Source organism: Miniopterus natalensis, chromosome 18 (genome assembly GCF_054644295.1).
Source record: "Miniopterus natalensis isolate mMinNat1 chromosome 18, mMinNat1.hap1, whole genome shotgun sequence".
Classification (NCBI taxonomy): domain Eukaryota; kingdom Metazoa; phylum Chordata; class Mammalia; order Chiroptera; family Miniopteridae; genus Miniopterus; species Miniopterus natalensis.
In genome coordinates this window covers 33,995,490-34,015,601 of record NC_142098.1, presented here as the reverse complement: position 1 = coordinate 34,015,601, position 20,112 = coordinate 33,995,490, and the positions used below count along the sequence as shown (strand labels likewise).

General features: G+C 48.9%; 1 protein-coding gene across 6 annotated transcripts in view; it reads right to left on the bottom strand.

The window, feature by feature from the left end:
* Positions 1-20,112, bottom strand: part of ACTN4 (actinin alpha 4) — a 68,000-nt gene that overhangs the window by 25,397 nt on the left and 22,491 nt on the right. For all 6 annotated transcript variants that reach the window (XM_087826651.1, XM_087826650.1, XM_087826652.1 and 3 more), the window contains exons 2-3: positions 1,096-1,210; positions 769-888 (exon numbers count right to left, since the gene is read on the bottom strand). In XM_087826651.1, the coding sequence (XP_087682777.1) occupies positions 769-888; positions 1,096-1,210 (235 nt within the window). The remainder of the gene's footprint in view (positions 1-768; positions 889-1,095; positions 1,211-20,112) is intronic.

Genomic DNA, 20,112 nt, shown 5'->3' with positions numbered 1-20,112 from the left:
TAGTTTTCTTTGTTTTTCTAAAAGCTGGGACAACATGGATGTCGGCATAGGAAAACTGCTCTGACTAATGAGCAGAGCTGTGAGTCCAGGCTGATGGGGAGCGGCTGAACTCCATCAGGCCTCACCTAGTCTCTAAAAGTGCCTGTGACCACAAGACAAGAACCCTCTGTTGGACAGATAGCACACTGTTGCTCTAGCAGGAGGGCTCGGAGGGGCACAGAAGGATCCTGGGTATCTAGTCAGAGGCCAAACTCTCCCAGGCTGTGTAGCCAGCAAAGTCTGGTCACTGACCTTTGGACTTGCCCTCCCTGCCCAGAGCCCTGACACTGGGCCTCGAGTGCCCTTTTTCCCTCTGCATCCTCTCCTGCCTACAGATACCAGGCAGGACATAAGGGCAAATGAGCTTCTGGCAGAGAGAGACGCTATGTCACGTGTCCGTTGGTGTCTCTCAGGCTCAGGACAAGGAGGGCAAATGCGGGTGTCCAGGGTCCAAGTCAAAGCCATTCCTCCCCCTGCAGAAGATGCCTGCCCCACGTGATCAGGGGCACTGGATTCCCCAGTCTTGGACTGGATTATTCTGCGGATGGAGGGGAGGGGAACTTGTAGGCCCAATGTCACACTGAGACAATCACTGTGGTCACTGCTGAGGGTATATCAGGGCGTTAAGCACCCCCAGTGCTCTGCCACCAACACAACTTCTGTTTAGAAGGCAGAGGTTCGGCCTCAGAGCCTGCAGGTCAGAAACTGAGCTGCCCCACCCAGGCTCACCTTCTGCCCCGATGGAGACCAACTTGACTCCTTTGCTGGCGATAAAGTCCAGCGCTTTGTTCACATTGTTAATTTTGTGCACTCTCATCTTGCCCCGCTCTGGCTTAGGTAACCGCTCTCCTAAGAAAGAAGAGAACAAAGAAAAGCTGTAGGGTCCCCACCCCAACAGACCCATGCTCAGACACATTGCTGCTGCTGCTGCTGCTGAATAGGCCTCACTCCTCCCAACAGCAACGGGACAGATGGGGTGGGCCATGTCCCGGGGGCCTGCTGTGACAGGGCACCCCTTCCAGGTGTGGGTGGCACTTTGTGGGAGAGGAGCCTCACCTGAGATGACCTCCAGGAGAAGCATGAGCTTGAGCCCATCTCGAAAGTCCTCATCGATGTTCTCGATCTGTGTACCGGCCTTCCGCAGGTGGGAGTTGCACCAGGCTGTGAAGGTCTAGGGAAGCAGAACAGAGAGTGACTGGGAGGGTCAGAGTGGCTGTTGGGGCTTCTCTGGGCCTTAGCTCTGACCCCAGGACAACATGGCCACCACGGGGTCCAGCCCTGGGCTTCACCCTTTATATATATATGTATATATACTGTTTCTAATCTTTACAATGACCCAGGGAGGTCAATCTGAGGAAACTGAGGCTCAGGGTAGTTAAAAGACCCACTGCACAACCACCTAGATGAAAATGGCAGAGCACAGATTGGAACCTAAGTCTCCCACCCCTGGAGCAAGTGCCCTCTCTGAGACACCCTGAGTTCAGCACACATAGCAGAGAGCGGTGCCACAGCCTGTGGTCTGCTCATTCAGTCACACAAACCTACCTGACTGAGCACCAGGCCCAAGTGTGAAAACAAGAGGCAGGGGATAGGGCTTATGCATTCTTGGACAGACACAGCCAACCCTCATTCACCCAGCAGACTGAACGAGATCACAAGTCTCAGCTGGCACTGCCTCTACCCACCCTCCCCTCACGTAGAAGCTTGGGCAGCCATTTCCCCATCTCTGGCACAGAGATGACCTGGGACAGAAAAGCAGTTAGAAAAGTAAAGCCTCCTATAAATTCAAAATTTCCTCAAGTCAGTCTCCCTTGGGAGCTTTGGGTGGCCCAACAGCAAGCACCTCCCCTGTGCATGTCTCCAAAGTTTATTTCCCTATAGGCCACACATCCTCTGTTCCCTGAGGAACATTCCACACCCCACCCTTCCAAATCTTAAGATCAATGTATCTTAGAGAGAGCTGCAAACCAAGTGGGAGGCAGCTCCCCCGCCCCCATCAGGCAACCGTTTCCGAGGAGGAAGTTTGAGGATCACTGGGCCTGAGGACACTGGAAGGTGAAAGGGAGTTTTCAGGTAGAGAGGGCAGTGAATAAGAAGCCCAAATCTCAAACCTGAACACAGAACACCCAAGTACAAGGCACTTGGCCTCCTGGTGGTGACTAGCACTCAGCTCCTTGCTGGCTGGGGCATGTTATCAGATGTCAGCGTCAGGGAAGCACGTCATACCAGTTAAGGTGGACATGCTCAGACTACTTCTGGGGAAACCGGCCCATTCAGCTGCCTGCAGCAGGGTCTGGAAAAAGCCCGCATCTGTTTCTTGTAGGAGCCCCTATCCCGCTCATTCTGCAGGGGTCAGTGTGCACGTGAGTGGGCAGCCAGCCAGGAAGGTGCAAGAGCACACTCCATGCCCAGGCATAGGCAAAGGCCATGTGGGGAGTGAGGGGCTTCCAAGGAGCCTCTGGCCAAACACCATGTGTTTTGATTAGTGTCACCAGTTCTGCTCATTCAGAGAATCAACACAGGGTCCTTTCAGACAAAGAAGCTGCCTAATTAATACATTGTACTATAGTGGGGACCACAAGAGGTTTCCTTCCAAACTCCAGTGGGGGGGTAGGGGACAGGATGGGACTGTCAGTGGCCCAGGGCTCCCTCACTTGCCTCTCAACAACATGAAGGGTTCTTCAGCCTAGGAGACACCCCTTCCTGCATGAAGCTCTTACTGCCTTGTTCCTGCCTCACATTAGCCAGCAATTGCCCTTCCCTCAAATCAGCCCAAAGGGTGGCTCCTCTGCAGCACCTGCACTAGCTTGCTTGCTCTGACCTGATTCGGACCTGGACGTACCCCCTCTGTGCAGATCTCCTGTATGGTTTCTCAATTATGCATTGTCTCCTGCCTCCCACAACAGTAAGCTACTTCAAGCTCTGGCCACCAAGCAGGTTACCATTAAGGAAGATATGAATTCACCTTCCCTACCTCATTTCCCACACTCCCTCTATACAACTCTGAATTCAGACAAACCAGGGCTAGGATGCTGTTTACACCACTCATGTGAGCAAGTTACCCATCCTAACATCTGCTTCCTCATCTATAACATGCTGATAAAGATGGTACCGGGGTCACGGCCAGGGTGAGGATGCAAGTTGACAATGCCTGCAGAGTATACAGCAGGTGCTCAATAATGAGCAGTTCCCAAGACATCCCTGTGCCTCTCAGAATCTCCTCCTCTCCTAAAATCCTGCCCGCTTCCTCCACAGAGTGCCTTCTCTGTGTCCTGCCAGCCCTCATCGGCACACAGCCCTCAGCACCTCTCTGACAGCCTCCTCCATTCATCTGGATATTACCTAGATTCCATGCACATGTGCACACTCTCACAGGGTAGGATTTACCTCTCACATCTTACATATCTTTATAATGCCCAAAGCACAGCTGGTCTCAGTGGTGAGCAGTGAGTATGTGCAGAACTCAAGCTTCCCTGTAAAGCCAAGGGCAGCAGCAGGCAGGGCCGGGGCAGGAAGTGCAGGGGATGCTGAGCCTCTGCTCTTGCACGTGCCTGAAAGATGCTGTTGGCAGCAAAGTGGCCAATCACATCTCATGGCTGAGGATGCAGGAGGGTAGTTCGCAGAGGGCAAGCTCCGTTGGTGTTCTGCTGCTGCTGCGGCCAAGATCTAGGCACCCGGTCTGCAAGCATGTGTCTAAAGGCACCCCACAGCCACAGCCTGTCTGGGTTATGCCTGCACGCTCTGAAGGGGCACAGGTCTGGGTTTGAATGCCAGCTTCTCAGCTTACTTGTTCTGTTTCCAATCAAGTGACTTGACCTATTTATTATACCTGAGTTTCCTTCTCTATAGGATAAACTTAAAAGAATCTACCTCCTGTAGCTGCTGTAAGGATTAAATGTGGGGTAGGGTGCTTTAAAGCCTCTGACACAGGGCCGGCATAAAGTGCCAGATGAGCCCAGCCAGTGTGGCTCAGCTGGTTGGAGCACTGTCCAGTGCATGGAAAGGTTGCTGGTTTGATTCGCAGTCAGGGCACATATCTGGGTTGCGGGTTCGATACTCGGTTGGGGCACATACAGAAGGCAACCAATCGATGCTTCTTTCTCACATTGATGTCTCTGTCTCTCTCTTCCTTTCTCTGAGAATGTCCTTGGGTGAGGATTAAAAAATAATAATAATAAAATAATAATAATAATAAAGTGTCAGATGAACTGTGTGTGTACGTACACACATCCACACTGCCGCCTCCCTCTCTGCAAAGGCCCTTACCCCACCCCCATGGTTTGGAATGGAAACAAGACTGCAGGAGATCCTCTCAAGACAGTCCCCACTCCAACCTGTGGAGGCTCTGAACAAACCTAGCCTTTTTGAGTTCACACCATCCTTCCTTACAAGTCACTGTGCTATCCACCATCCAAACACATGCCCCATCTCTGTCCTTTGCTCATCTTCTCTGGGCAGTGAACAAGAGCTCTGGCTTGGGGTTCACAAAGACCTGGGTTCAAATCATGCCTCTGCCATTAAGGCAACCTTGGGCAAGCAATGAGCCTTGGCTTCCTTGCTGATGAAATAAAGAATCTCTTCACTTAAATGAAGATTAGACAAAGTAAAGCAAGTAAACCACTTAGGACTGTGCGTGGCACAAATTAAGTACTCAGCACTATACATATGTTAAAAAAGATCTGTTTTTAAATAAGTGATAACTCTGCGATGTACTCTGTTTCCCTGGCTAGAAGCATGCAGAGTCCCAAGTAGAACACTGAGCACGTGTTTGGGGAGAAGATCCCCTCACCGGGCCTAGGTGGTGAGGAGGAACTCCCTCCTGAACTTGACAGACACAAACGGAACTTTACCGGCAGGCCTCCCACCCTCAATCCATGCTGATTGGCCCTGTTTTCTCTCCTGAAAGCTGAGGGGTTGTCTACTGACACTGGAGGCTCTTGGATCCCTGAGTTCTGGGCAAGGAAAGCATGACCTTGTGAGGCCATCCTCAGGGAAATGCAGAGGCCACTTTTCCACGCAGCATGACTGGTGAATAGGAGCCGGAATTCAAATAGGACATTAAAAATTCACAGCTTTTTCTAGTTGGTTACAAAAATAACATTCTGCTTATACACTCCTTTCCCTACCCGGCTTAGACTAAGATGTGTGGGGTGGATAGTGCCAAGGGGTGGTTTCTATAGATGGAGGCCTCATGTGGCAAACTGCACAACCCCCCCTCAGCTATGCAAAATTCTCAGTCTGACTGATGACAGGTTCCACCTGTTCCCAATGCCTCAGGCGACCATGGGGTTGGTACATATCCATTCCCTTGACAAGTATTTGCTGAGTGTCAACCCAGGGCCAGGCCCTGGACGGAGTACATAGTGAGCCAAAGCAGACAGACTGTACTTTATGGAGCTCCCAGTCTGATGAGGGAGAGGATCTTATTTATCAAGCAAATACTCAGCTACAGAAGGAAAAGTGATGACAATAATAACCATAGCAGACCCTTCTATACAGCTAACCATGTGCCAGGCACTGTTCTAGACACTTTATCATGTATTAATTTCTCTCATCCTCAGAGCTATCTTCTGAGGTCAGTGTTATTATTGTCCCATTTTAAAAATGAGGAAACCGAGGGTCTGAGAGGTGATGTGACTTGCCCACAGGTAGTCGCATACCTGGAAAGTTCCAGAGCTGGATTTAATGCCAGGTACTAAGCTCCAGAGGCCATGCTCTCAGGTATTATGCTGCACCTGTCCTCCTCCCTCCTTCTCCCAGAAAGGGAGCTGAAGAGAGGGTTCCGTGTGCTAGGGTACAACTCCTGACCTAGTGGAAGGGGTAGACACGGGGAAGTTTCCCTAAGGAGGTGATTCTCCAACTCTGATCAGACTAAGACTGAGTTAATACAAAAATAAGGGAGACTTTCCAGATAATGGTAACAACATGTGCAAACAGCAGGTTAGAGAAGGAGTGAGATGTGCCGGGAGGAGGGCAGGCCAACTTCATGGGGCCTTCAAAAGGTCACGCTGGCTGCCGCTGCATAGGGATTGAGCTGAAAGGGACAAAGGTCAGTGTGGGATGACCAGGAAAGAGGGTAGAGAGCTCCGAGAGAAATTTGGTAGGAGGAGGAAGGCAAAGGAGCCATATTGAAAATGCCAGCTCAAGGTGTTGATTTCATTTGGGAGGGCCCAAAGGTACTGGCCTCTGTTGGGAGGAGGGAGAGGCAAAAGCATCGAGCTCATCTGTGTTTTATTGTCAAGGGTCATTTCCCAGGTGCAGTACTGACTGAGACGTGGCTGTGTCCCCAGCGCCTCATCTCTGACTTGGAACCCCTATTAGGTACTTGCCATGGGAGGAAGCAAAACAGACACAGAGTTTACATTCTGATGGGGAAGAGGGCATGCTAAAGGTAACTATGCAATAACTGCTAATTGCTAGTTCTTCCTATTTATACAGTAACTCTTTAAAACCTTCAACATGATCATGTGAGATATCTCCATTTTAAGATGAGGAAACTGAGATGGAGAGGTTAAGTGACTTGTCTAGGGCCACACGGCTAATCAGCACAAACACGGGGCAGTCACTCATTCTACAATGTTCTGAGTAGAATATCAGGTACCAGATGGGCAAAGCAGAGCCAGCAGAGACAAGTCAGCAAGGGCTCCAGCCCCACCTCAGTTCCCTAAGCTGGAGGTGAGCTCACAAAGGCAGGCAGGCAGGCAGGCAGGCAGGCAGGCAGGCAGGCAGGCAGGACTGTGCCTCCAAAAGCTGGCCTGCTTCTTAGAGGGTGGCAGGGGCCCAGTGTGTGAGACAGGCACAATGCCAATGGTGGCCCTGCTGCTCCAAGTCTGTTCCTGTCATCCTGTGAAGGGAGCTTGCACCCAGCCCTTGACCTATCTAGGGAGGAAGGAAGGATGTGGACTCGTCTGTCTTTGAGAACACATGTGAACAAAACCACAAAGAGCCTCCCAAACTTGCCTCTGCATACTGGCAGCCTGTTAGAGATTCTTCTCTGGTTGCTAAAATAGCGCCGGGTATGAGTGGGGAAGAGGGAGGGGTAGAAGAAGAAAGAAGAGCTTGTTGGTTCCACTGGGATCCACTGTCACCACTCCCTGTGCTGAGGCCCTGTGGTGCACCCAGGAAAGCAAGCTTCAGAAGGGCCCCAGAGCTGTTTCTGCCTTGTCACTCTGTATGTAGGGGGAGGGAGGAGGCCTGGCATGGCTGGTCATAAAGTCCTTCCTGTGTCACAGGGACCCCTCCCAGCTGCCAGGATGTGGGGTGGCTGGGTAAATGAATGATGGATATTGTTCGGGAGGTGACCTAAGCAGCCAGGAATGTGGCAGTGGGCTTTAATGAGCCATTCATCGATGACTCCCTCTCCCAACCCAAAGAGGTAAACTCTCTCTATGCTGGGGTGGTCACTGAGTAAGAAACAAACATTTGAAAGACACTGGCAACCCAGTGGTGTTCCAGTAGACAGAGGGATGAAAAGTGCAAGAAGGATCCTGGTGGAATGCAGCTGACCCAGCTAACAAGCTTTTCTTCCCTTTTCTTCCCCATGAATTCCTGCTATACAACATGTTCTTAGGACTGAAGGGGGTGGTGTGGAGGGAAATGTTTGGTGGAAGCTGAAATTCCACTAAGCCCAGAATGGAGTCTCTTGCAATGCCTAGAAACAGGACACCCCCCCAGTCCCTAGGCTGAGTGCTGACTTTGATTATTAGCAGAGTAGAGCTCCTGGACCAGTGTCAAAGGCTGCACTATTCCTGTGCACCCGGCAGAGGCTCACATGTGGATTCCACTGACTCCACACATGACAAGATTTTAGGAAAAACCTGTTAGCTGCCTCATGCTGCACAACCTGCCTTCCGCTGTGTACACCATGAACCTCTTTAGCAGGAGGTTGTAGGTCACTTGCTGTCCCAGGACCAGCTGCATGTTTTTACCCCAGGCCCAGGCTGACTAGAACTGGACACAGCACACTCCCCAGGGTACACGAAGGCAAGACAGGGCTCCTAGGGTGCTAGTTTTCAAACCTCATCTCTGCAATACCGTGTAGGGTCTGCAGCTCCGCTGGGACACCGGCTGCTTTGAGGGGGAGGGCGCCGTCCCACCTCCTGAACTCCCACCTTGCCTGCTGTGGCCTCTGACGCTGCCCATAGTTCTTGCTTCCATGGGTCCTCAGAAATGGTGTCCGGGGCTTGGACACAGGGGAGGGAGAGCTATTTATTCCTAGGGTAGGCATCCACCCCTCTTATCGCCCATCTGCCCTGCTATGCCAGGCCTCAGGCAAGGCCTGGCCCCAGTGGAGCACCTTTTCAGTTCCTGAAAGCGGAGACTGCTCCCCTGGCCTTGGGCTTCATCGCCAGTTGTAAAAGCGCTTTCAGGGCCTGAAGGCTAAACCTTCTGGAATCTGGGTTACCAGGGGCCCAGGCAAAAAGGCAATTGCCCTGGCAATACCTGCATGGATATGTCCAGGAACAGTCTTGAGAGGGTACATGTGAGCACTTGTTTGAAGACCCACTGAGTTTACTTAATTTGAAGAAACCAGAAACCAGGTTGAGAGATAGAAAATGAACTAGTCACAATGACATGGCCACAACTGAGGTGGGTGCAGCAATAGGCGACTCAGCCAGCCCAGTCAGCATGGGTACTGTGGTGTAGGGACACAACGGGCTGCCCATCCAGGACCAAACTCCACATATCTAGCCAGGGGCAGAGTGGGCATGCTGTGTGTGCCTGTCCCATGACGACATAAGCTAATTTGAAAGCAATTACAGGGAATATGGAATGCTTCTTTTGTGCCGGCCTCACGTTGCCTTATTCGGAGATTTCTTGGCCTACATAAAAAATCTCTGACTTCCCAGTTGGAGGAGAGGTATAAATACTGAGGAGTGGAGTAGTAAGCATTCCAAAGGCCCTGCGTGTCCATCCAAAAAACCAGCCCCGGCCCTATCCGGTAGCCAATGTTCCTGCCTCAGCCAACCCCAAGAGGTGCCAGAAAGCATGCATGTGTTGCTGTAACGGACAATTTTAGAGTGCAGCCCCTTCCTTAGGAAACTGGCCTAAGGCTTTCTTCTAGCTCCTTACAGGGCTGGCTCTTGCTCGCTCATCACTCAGCACTTCCCTCAGAGGTCATCATCCAGGAGGGTTTCCCTGACCTTACTATCTCCACTATGCAATCACTTTACTCTGTTTTGTCTTATGCACTGTATTTATTACTATCAGAAATGATGTTCTTTGTCCATAACCAGTCTCTCTCCCAAGTGTAACATAAGCTCCCCAAGAGTGGGATCTTTTTTGCTGTAGGACCCCACTGACTTGCACACAGTAGGTGCTCAGTAAATCCTAGAATAAATGGAATGGTATTGGGACTTCTCATGTCCACTCATTTATGTCCTCGTGGTTTTTCATCCCATTTTGTACTGGTGTACACGGTTCAAGGGCTGGAAGAAGGCAGGCTGAGGAGGGACTAACGTGACATAGAGCTCCAGAGCACAGGCTCTTGGATCTTAACAAATGCCAGTTCAAAGCCTCGCTTCGCTGCTTATTGTGTGTGGCCTCAGAAAACAAATTTCACCTCTCTAAGCTTCAGCTTCCTCCTTTGTGAAATGAGGATAACAGACACCATGTGAACACGCAATAGGCTAATGGAGAGAAAGCACTGTACTACCACACAGCCCAGCAGAGGTATCAGTAGATGCTGTATTCATTACTGCATTGCTCCTGGTCAGGAAGGTGCCTCAGCACTAGCACTATAGCTGTGAAGCCAGACCCCTCTAGGATTCCACATGTTGCTGGTTGCACCCTGGTGGCTAACACAAAGTGACCTCTCAAACCTCCTCTCCCTCAGCCTAACCACCCAACTAAAGGAATATCATTATCAGACCTAGTTTTTCTTGCTTTCAGAGATCCTTCCAATCCAGAAAGTCAATATTTTTTAAAGACTTATAATTCATATACCATAAAATTCAACCCTTTAAAGCAGTATAAAAATCACCGAGTTTTAGTATAATCATGAGGTTATACAACTATCCCACTATCGAGTTCCCAACCATTTTTATCACTCCAAAACTGTTAGCAGCCGTTTCCCATTTCCCTCCCTCCCAACCCCTGACCACCACTAATCTACTTTGTCTCTATGGATTTGCCTATTCTGGACATCTCATATAAATGGAATCATATAGTATATGGCCTTTGTGACTGGCTTCTTTCACTCAGCACATGTCCAAGGTTCATCCACACTGTAGCACGTGTTAGTACTTCATTCCTTTTTGTCTGAATACTATTCCATTGTATGGATGTACCACATTTTAGCCATTCATGAGTTGATGGGCATTTGGATTAGTCTACCTTTGCTATTATACACCCCTGCTGTTAGAAGGATGCTGCTACAAACATCCATGTACAAGTTTTTGTGTAGACATGTTTCCAGTTCTCTTGGGTCAATGCCTAGGAGTGGAACTGCTGGATCACATGGTAACTCTGTTTTAATTATCTGAGGAACTACCAGATTGTTTGCCAGAGGCCACACCATTTTACATTCCTACCAGCGATGTATGAGGGCTCCACTTTCTCCAAATCCTTACCAACACTTTTCATTATCTGACTTTTTGATTATAGTCATCCTAGTAGGTATGAAATGGTATCTCACTGAGCATCTTTTCATATGCTTATTGACCTTTTGTTTATCTTTTTTGGAAAATTCTAGTCCTTTGTCCTTTTTTTTTTTTTTTTAAATAAAACCTGGGTTATCTTTTCATGTTGCATTGCAGGAGTTCTTTATATATTCTGGACACTAGACCACTATCAGCTATATGATTTGCACATATTTTCTCCAATTCTGAGGGCTGTCTTTTCATTTTTTTGACAGTGTCCTTTGCCTGGCTGGGCGTGGCTCAGCAGTTGAGCGTCGACCTAGGATCCAGGCAATCGGGGTTCAATCCTGGTCAGGGCACATGCCCGGGGTTGTGGGCTCGATCAATGACTCTCTCATCATTGGTGTTTCTCTCTCTTTCCCTCCCTCTCCTTTCCTTTCTCTGAAATCAAGATACATTTAAAATATATATATAGATATATATATATGTAGATATATATATCTATATATATATAGAGAGAGAGATATACTGTCCTTTGAAGCAAAAATGTTTTTAATTTTAACTATTTTTCTTTGGTAGCTTATGCTTTTGGTGTCATATCGAACAAGCCATTGCCTAATTCCTAAGGTTATGAGACTTATGCCTATGTTTTCTTCTAAATGTTATGGTTTTAGTTCTTACATTTAGGTCTTTGATCCAGCTGGAGTTTTTGTATATGTTGTGAACTAGGGGTCCAACTCCATCCTTTGCATGTGGATATCTGGTTCTCTCAGCACTATTTACTGAAAATCAACTGACAGTAAGTGTGTGGGACCTGGGGGCTTCTTAAAATTGCCTGAACTTCACCCCAGGCCAAATGAATCAGATTTCCTGAAGGTGGGTCCTAAACAATGATATTTTACAAAATTTACCAAGTGAGTCTAACATGTGGCTGGGTTGAAAACCACCACTCTAATCTAACCCCCTCATTCTACAAATGAGGGATCTGGGGCCCAGGTAGAACCAGGGAGCCCTTGCCACTGGATTTGTTAGGCTGCACTGATCTCTTAATGCTAAAAGACACCCCAGAGAAGCAAGAGATGGGGAGCCCAAGATAGAGAGGTGTCCCAGTCTGAGCCTGTCTCAACCAACCAACCAACCATCCAACCGAAAGCCACTGAGATTACATGCCACAGAGCTGCATCCTGCCAAAGGGGGAAGAGCCTGCCCCCCCCCCCCCCCATCCACAGAGAGATAAGCATCTGAACTAAAGGCAGGTAGGACCCACAGGGTAGAGGTAAGAGGCAGTGCTCAGCTCTCAAAAGAGTACTTTTCAGCAGGAAGGAGATGGGTGAGGCCTACCTGAAATAGCTACTTTTAAAAGAGAAAACTTCCACTCCCAAAAAGAAATTTTTAAATTAGGGCAGCAGCAGAGGCTGGGGACCTGCCCTCCGCTTCCTCTGGCCCCATCTGGCATTTTGCTGTGAAATGATCGGGCACAGAGGCCCTTCACCTGGAGAACAGGGAGCCTGAGCTACAAAAACCCCATTTACTTTCAATGGCTTACAGCTGAGCTCAGGTTTCGGGGTGGGAGGGGAGATTAAAGATCGTCTGGTTTAAACTCTGATCCTTCAAAAAGATACCCAAGCGAGCCAATTCTGGCCTTGAGACTGTGTAGCTTGGAATCATAACAAGTGCCTAAGAGGGTCCAGTCTTTAGAATTAACAGTCTAGCCTGGACAAATCTACCCACAGGCTTGCTGATACAGTAACAAGAGTTTGGCATTTGAGGAGAAAAAAGTCAGAAGGGGCAATGATGGGATTCTTCATGCAAGAGCTACTTCTGCCCTGAGCTACTGGGGCCACCTTGTGAACTTCCCAATAAAAGTGAGAGGTGCAAAGAATGCTGCAGGCTGGGGGCATATGGGGGCAGGGCAAATACTGCCATTGCTCCCTCTGTTGACCTTCTAGCAGACAGCTATTTTTCTGCTGGAATTTACAAGACCCATAAATTGGTTCTTGCTGGTGGAAGAGCAATCATGCCAAGCCGAGGAGTGAGCTCTAACAGTGGTATGGGTTTCACCTTTGACAACTGAAGCTCCTCCTCGCTGATCTTTTTCCCATTTTGGGACATTCTGATTCACCGGTCTGCCTATCTGGTTAGAAGCCTTCTCCTGCTCCAGTGAAAGCAAGGAGGGGTTTCTGCGGGTGGGCACACGGGCAAGGGTGAAGGGGGCTGGTCTGGAAATCTGTGCTCTTGACACACTGGGGGAAACTGGAGACTGAGGCAGTGCTCACAGACATGCCCTTGTTTCACTCTGGCCCACTGGCTTCCCACTCTCAGAGCCTGTAAGATGATCCTTTTGAGAAGCAGGGTGAGTTTGGAGACTGAGAGAATATAGGGCATTTATCTGCATGATCGATTCCTTGCATCTCTGAGTGGACCAGCACTGGCAGGGGGCCCACAGAGATGCTGGGTACTTGTCAGCCAGCCTGCCCTTTGCTGAGGCTCAACACATCTTCTCTTTGGGGCTGGCAGCAAGCAGGGACTCAGTGAATACTGGATGAGGGAATGAATGAACCCATCAGTCAATCTGGGAGGTGCCTCAGACCAGAAATTCCTGGCTTGGAGTCTGGAGTATGCCAACAAGTAACTGGTACTGTTCAGAATTATCCACTCACCCTTGGCCTTGTGTAAGCAGGTGCTGGCTCTACTTCCTGGGATGGTACTAGGATGGTGTTGGGGACACAGTTTTTGTGGCTTAAGAAATCATTCTGGATTTGGGGTCTCTTTTTTTCTGTCATATTCACTCCATCTTAGACCCCTTGGACACATAAGATGGACAATATTAATAGTATCTTGGGAGAGTCATAAAAAAACCACCAAAAAACACACCAAAATAAGGTTCTATAGCCAAAGAGTAATTACAGGATTGGGAGGAACCAGTAAAGAGAGACTGAAACCTCTGACTCATAATTGCTCCATTAAAAATGGTGAAACCATTTGCCCTGGCAGACTGACAAGGCTATAGACTCTCACCCTGGCTCGCCCTACCTACAAGGCTTTCCTGGGGCTGGTACTAAGGTCCCGCCAAACCACAGAGCAGTCATAAGGGGCGGCTGTCTCCAAGAACAGTGTGATGTCAGAGGAGAAAGGGGCCCCCACCACTTTCAAAGAAAGATCTGACTCCGGGCTCTGTAACAACAAAGGAGTGTCTAGCTCTGTGTATGGGAGGGTGGGCTGTAATGGGGTGCCATCATGAAGGTGTGGGTTGTTTTCCAGGGGAGAACTTAATGTGCTGGCTCAATATGCCCCATTAAAGCTACTAAGGGGCTGACTGGGTGGGGTGTATGCCTTATCCTAATATAATTGTACAAGTGACTCATTTATTGAGCACTTTCTGTGTACCAGGATTTGTTCTGAGTGCTCTACATTTTATAGATAAGGCTCCAAATGCTGAAGTGATCTGCCCATGGTCACTGAGCTGGTAAGTGTCAGAGCTGGGACCCACCTCATCTCCTAACTAACCTCAAGTCTAGCCAAGGTTGCTTTCATTTCTGTTTCTCTCCCTGTCGGGCCCCATGTGAGGTATGTGAGGCAACTCACATAGTTTTTCTCATTTGATCCACTCTATGGAAGACGTAAAACCAAGTGGCGTCCACAAGGCCCTTGGCCAATTCCATCCACCACAAGCTCAGCAGGCCTAGTGCTGGGCTGCAGGGTGAGTCATGGGAGAGGGAGGACAAGTCAGGTGACCCAGTGAGAATCAGAGCTATGCTGAGGTGTCCTGGTTACCTTGACATTCCTGTGATTCTGCCAAGGTAAAAAGTAACCTGAGGAGTTTGCCTTATATGGGCACAATGACAGATTTCGACACCACCACATGTTAACTGATCCTGCATCAAATCCGTTCAGGATTGCATAGAAGATAAAGGTGCTCTGAAAGTATAGGAAACAACAATTTATGACGGCTAATCACTGGTGACTCATAAAACAAAGGTGCAGCCCAACTGCCTTTGTGTGCCTTCAGAGAAGAGGTGGGGGAAAGTTAGTGGCTCTCAGGCCAAGTGGCTATATTCACTCTCCTTCCCACGCATGTCAGGGGAGACCTAGCTTAGACACCTCCTTCTGTTCACAGAGCCAGGTTCAAGGCAAGGCCTAAAGGAAATCAATTTCAGGCTGCAGCAGAAAAGCAAGTCCTGTCGGGGTTCAGAGACTGCACTCATAGGATTCCAGGGTCATCCGAGCATGGGCCCAAAATGCTGGCAACAGACACCCTCTCCCAGGCAGCCCAGTGTCCCCCCACAAAGGGCAAGACTCACTGCTCTGAGCCTCTCCCAAACTCCATTCATTCATTCCAATTTTAAAATGTATTGAGCTACCACATGCCACCTACTATTCTGAGCACTGGAATTAAATGGACAAACTTTCCTGCCCTCATGAAGCTTATGTACTAGTGGAGGAGACAATGCATAGGAAAAGAAGGTATTAGACAGTGATGGTGCAGTAACACAGGGTAAGGTAGCAAAGAGTAACTACAGGAGGGGGGACAGCTGGGTAGGGAATCAAGTTTAGCCAGTAAAGGAAGACTTCTTTATGGAGGTGACATCTGAGCCTGAACAAACAGAAAAAGCCAACCAATTGACAAGTAGGAAGAAGATCATTCCAGGGGACCTAGAGGAAGAGTAGTAGGGGCTGGTTCACATTGTACCTTATAGGCCGTGGGGGGCAGTGACCATAGGGGGAGTAATATGACCGGATTTATGGTGTGGGAACATATCCCCGGAGGCCATGTGGATGGCAGGGCTACAGCAGTGAAGACTGAGAGAACTCTGAGGGCAGAGCTGCTAGGACTTGCTGTACTTTGTCAAAGCAACAACCCCCTCCACATACACACACACATAAACACACGCACGAAAACAGAACCAGAAGGCCCCACAGCACAAAGATGCATCCAGGACCCCAACCCATCTTCTTCAGAAACACATGGGCCTAAAGGTAAACAACAACACACTTCACAGGACACTTCAAGGGCAACAACAGTGGACCACTTCTTTCAGCGGAGAAGTGGAAGTTATACCAAGGAGTGATTTTCAAACAGCATTCCCAAAAGAGCTCTGCCTTGAGGGTTGCCAGGGGTAAGAGTAGGTGCCCCTACTAAAATTTAACCTCAGTAGCTCTTTTTAAATCTATTTTATTATATGGCAGATCCACATGAGACTCAACTTAAAAAACAGTTGTGCTGTTGAAAAAATAGCTCTGCTTTAAATCTTCAATCCTTCATGCAAAATCAATTCCAAATGGTTGTGGCCCCTTTCACAGTAGCCCCTACAACCCACCAGATCAAGGGAGGACAGGGCTCTGTTAGGCCAAGCCAGGGAAGGGGAAAGAGGAGTTTCTGGTCCCTCTCTTCCTGGCTAAAGCCTTTGATCCTCTCTGCTCTGTGGGTGGCAGGCGGCTGGAGGAAGGCAGACACCACATGTGCTGCTGTTCCGGTCTGAGATGGCTGAGGCCTGCTCCCTTCTGGAAGGTGGAGCAACAAAGGGAAGATAAGAAGGCCTGTTATCCTAAAGTTCTGGCCTGCTGCCTACAGATGGAACCTGATGGGGAGAACCAGAGAAAGGCGACCTGAATTCATGGCAGAGCTGCCCAAAGCAGGCGGCTATTCTGCCCAGCGGGAGCAAACCTTTACCATGAGTTTCTAACTTCCACAGCATCCTGTCCTGGGGGGGGCGGGGGGGGGGGGAGAAAAAAGGGAAGAACTAAAGGCAGAGAGAATGGGGAAGTCTGAGTTTGTTTAAACATCTACAAAGGTGAAACTGACCTTCGTGTAGCTAGCTTCCCATCTCCTGGGGGAGCTGAGTTTCAGGACAAGTACAGGGAGTCACAACCAAGAGTTTGGGGAGATCCACAGAACCTGCCAGTCCTCCTCTGGAGGAGTGCATGGTCCAGTTGGAGAGGGACACTGGTGAGCCAGTCCCTGCTGGGCAGTGTGATCTGAGGACAGCAGAGGTCAGATGACACCTGATCCAGGCCATGAAAGAGGAGAGCTATTCCGATAGGTGGTGACCCGGGAAGGTTTCTCCACGTAGTGGGAACATCAAGAGCGAAAAACACAAACATGGAGATGTTTGGGGACCCCTAAAGGGAGGCGGCAGGAGATGGTGTCAGTTGGGGTCAGAAGGTAGAGGGGCCAAAGAACTAAGATTTGTTCTCTGGATAGTGGGGGGACGGGAAGGTTTCTCAGAGTGACCTGGTTAGATATGAGTCTTGAAGAGATAATGTTCATGGAGACACTGAGGTGAATTAGGAGACTGGAGTGAAGCCAGTTAGGAGGCTGCTTTAGGAGACCTGAATGCAGGGATGATGATGATGATGATGGTGGTGGTGGTGGTGGTGGGAGCCAACAGTAGCACACTTCCTGTGTGCCAGGCATGGTACAAAGGGCACACAAGTAGTAACACACTCAAGTCTCACCACAGCCTCCGGAGGCAGATGGTATCCCCATAGAATGCTTAAGGCATTTCCCCCAAGTCACACAGCTCAAGGTAGCCAGTGGCTACATTGTAGTTTACACCCAGGCTGTCTGACTTTACAATCTGCACTTTTAAGCACCCACATGTGGTCCTGATTTAGGATAACAGTAGTAACAAAAGAAAGGAGAAAGGTTAGGATTCTGAGAGAGAACGCAGAAAAATATGTAAAACTTGGCTCCCATTACAGACAGGGTGAGGACAAAAGATGATTCCAAGGTTTCGGACTTGGATGACTTATGGATAGGGCAATGTCAAACCTGGGTATGCAGAACCCAGAGGGGGACTGGAAAAGGTGTTTCGTTGGGGACATGCTGAAAATGAAGAATGCACTGCACAACCAGCCAGCGTTCAGAAACTGAAGCCTAAACTCAGCAAGAAGGTCGTTTGTCCACACGTCTCATTCAGCCACTCATGGAAACATTTCCTGAGCTTATATGATCGGGTATAGTGCTGGTGCTGAGAATATAGGGAGAAATAAGACAAGGCTCCTCCATGAAAGACCTCCCAGTCTAAGAGAGGAAAGAGACATGTCAGTAAACAATTGCTCTGGAGAGTGGTAAGTGCATCAAGGCTAGAGGAATGGGAGTTATCCATGGAGGAGTGTGGCTTACGGCCGGGGTAGGGTGGGCTGATAAAACCCTCCAGGGAAAGGACATTGTGGAATGTCCACATTTAAGAGGCGGGGAGAGAAAAAGAATTCGGAGACAGGGAATGAGAAGGAAGAGTCAGAGAAACAGCAAGAAGGTCATGTCAAGGAAGGCATTTTGACTACAAGTCTGAAGAAAATGGTCAGAAGCATCAAGCATAACTGTAATTATATCAAAAACATGTACATCTATACCTATTAGAGAAACACACTGAAGCATTTATAGGTGAAGTCTGGGGTTGTCTTTAAAATACTCTGAGGGGGGAGTGTGTTGGGAGAAACTGATGAAACAAGTCTGGCAAAATGCTGATAATCACTGACGCTAGGCGATGGGTACATAAGGATTCTCTCTACTTTTGCACGTGTGTGTGTGTGTGTGGTTTTTTGAAAGGATCATGCATTACAGAGAAGTTGAGAAGAGAGGGTAGGAACCACCACTGGTATTTCCAGCACCTAACACAGTATCTGGCACATAGAAGGTGCCAAATACATCCTGAATAGGTGGTGCTGCACACCCCCCCCTCAGGGATGGAAGTCTCTAGAGATCTTGAAAGAGCAGACTCAGGAGCTGTGGGGCTGAGAACTATGTGGGAAGTGAGGAAATAGAATCAATGAGCACCAGGCCAATATCCAAGCACGTTTCTTTTTCCCAGGGTAGATAAAATCCCAACTTGTGGGCCATCCAGCCACATTCAATTTTCCTACAAGAGACAGATTCAACTGCTCCCACCCCTCCTCTGGCTTCAGATTCCCATTAAGTTCCCTGTATTCCCTTCCTTTCATTATCCAGTAAAGGCTGCTGAGGCAAACGGCCCTTTTCAAAGGCATACTGGAGCACACCTTACTATCGTCAAATGAACAAGCCATCTCTTTCTCACTTTCCTCCTCTCCTGAAGAACAAAGTTGCATTTAAAAGGAGAAACAGTCTCAGGTTTTGTCTCCCAAACAGAGAGAAGGTCCCAGGGGCAGGGAGTCAGAACACAGAGTGGCTGATTCCCTAGCATCGCTCATGCCGACAGTGAAGAAGGTGTGGAGGGACATGGCAGACAAAGCTCAAGGACAAGCCCAACAGCAGAGACAGGGCGGCCGTGTTGTTCTGGGTCCCATGGCCTGGAGAGCGCTGAGGAGCTATCGAATTCTGCTCAACCACACCGAGCACCCTCTATCTTTCTCTAGAGTTTCCATGGTACTGACTTCTCTGCCAATGCCCCATAAATAACAATGGCCACCAAAGATAGCCCAGACTGCGCTTCCTTTCCTGGTATTGAGCGTCTCCAGGCTCAGCTCAGGACAGGGAGATGAGTGGGTTGCCCCAGAGCTCAGTACAACAGTAAACTGGGCTTCAGGAAGGTAGCCAGCCAGCTAAACCACAGGGCTATGTTTTTATGTTTTTAGCTATCCCTAAAAACAAACCTCTTTATTGTCTCTTACTATATAAGTTAATTTGACCTATAGGTAGCAATTTCTTTATAAAAGGGAAGAGTTAAAAAAGGAAAAAAAAGGTCTAGCCACATGTATCACTTTGAGGGCAGAGGCCTTCTCTTGTCTTGATCACCCCTGCGTCCCTGCTGCCTAGATCCGTGCCTGGTACATGACACACGGACATCTAGCTTGGTAAATATTTGCATAAAATAGGATGAGTTCTGTCCTAACAATGACTCTCTCACCTCCCCAGGCAACAGTGATTATTATCTCCCCTTCTTTCCCCACTCGAAAAGCATCCTATGTGTGTCTCATAACTGGCAGGCACTGATACAGAACTCTTCAAGGACAGCTGGCTGCCTCGAAGTGTCCAGGGGAGGAATTCTTGTGATCTTCCAGAGCAAACAGCTTAGCATAGGTCCAGCTTTTAGATGGTACTCAACTGGCCTGCAGAGGTAACCTGGGCCTGGAAAGTGACAGCAACCTCTTCCTTAGAAGAGGGATTGTGGGAGATCAATCTCTGCCCCTAACACCAAGCAGAAGTACTGTCCCATGTGAGGTCCTCAAATAAATGGATGGACAGATGGGTGGCAGGTCCATTCTATCAGCCTGACTGGCTAGCTACTGATCCACTCATTCAATAAATATTTATTGAGCACCTATATTTGTCAGACACTGTCCTGCATGCTATGGACAGAGCAATGGAAGAAACAGATTCAGTCTCTGCTCTCATAGCCTTCACAGTCTAATGGGGAGGGGGGTGGGGGTAGGTAGAGAGAGCAAAAGACGGTTAGAGGTAAAAAGAGAAGTGGGGGTAATAGGCATGCCACCGAGAGAGGGGCAGAACCTAGGCCAGAGGGGTCAGGCCCAACTTCCCTACAAACAGGAACATAAACTCAGATCTAAAGTG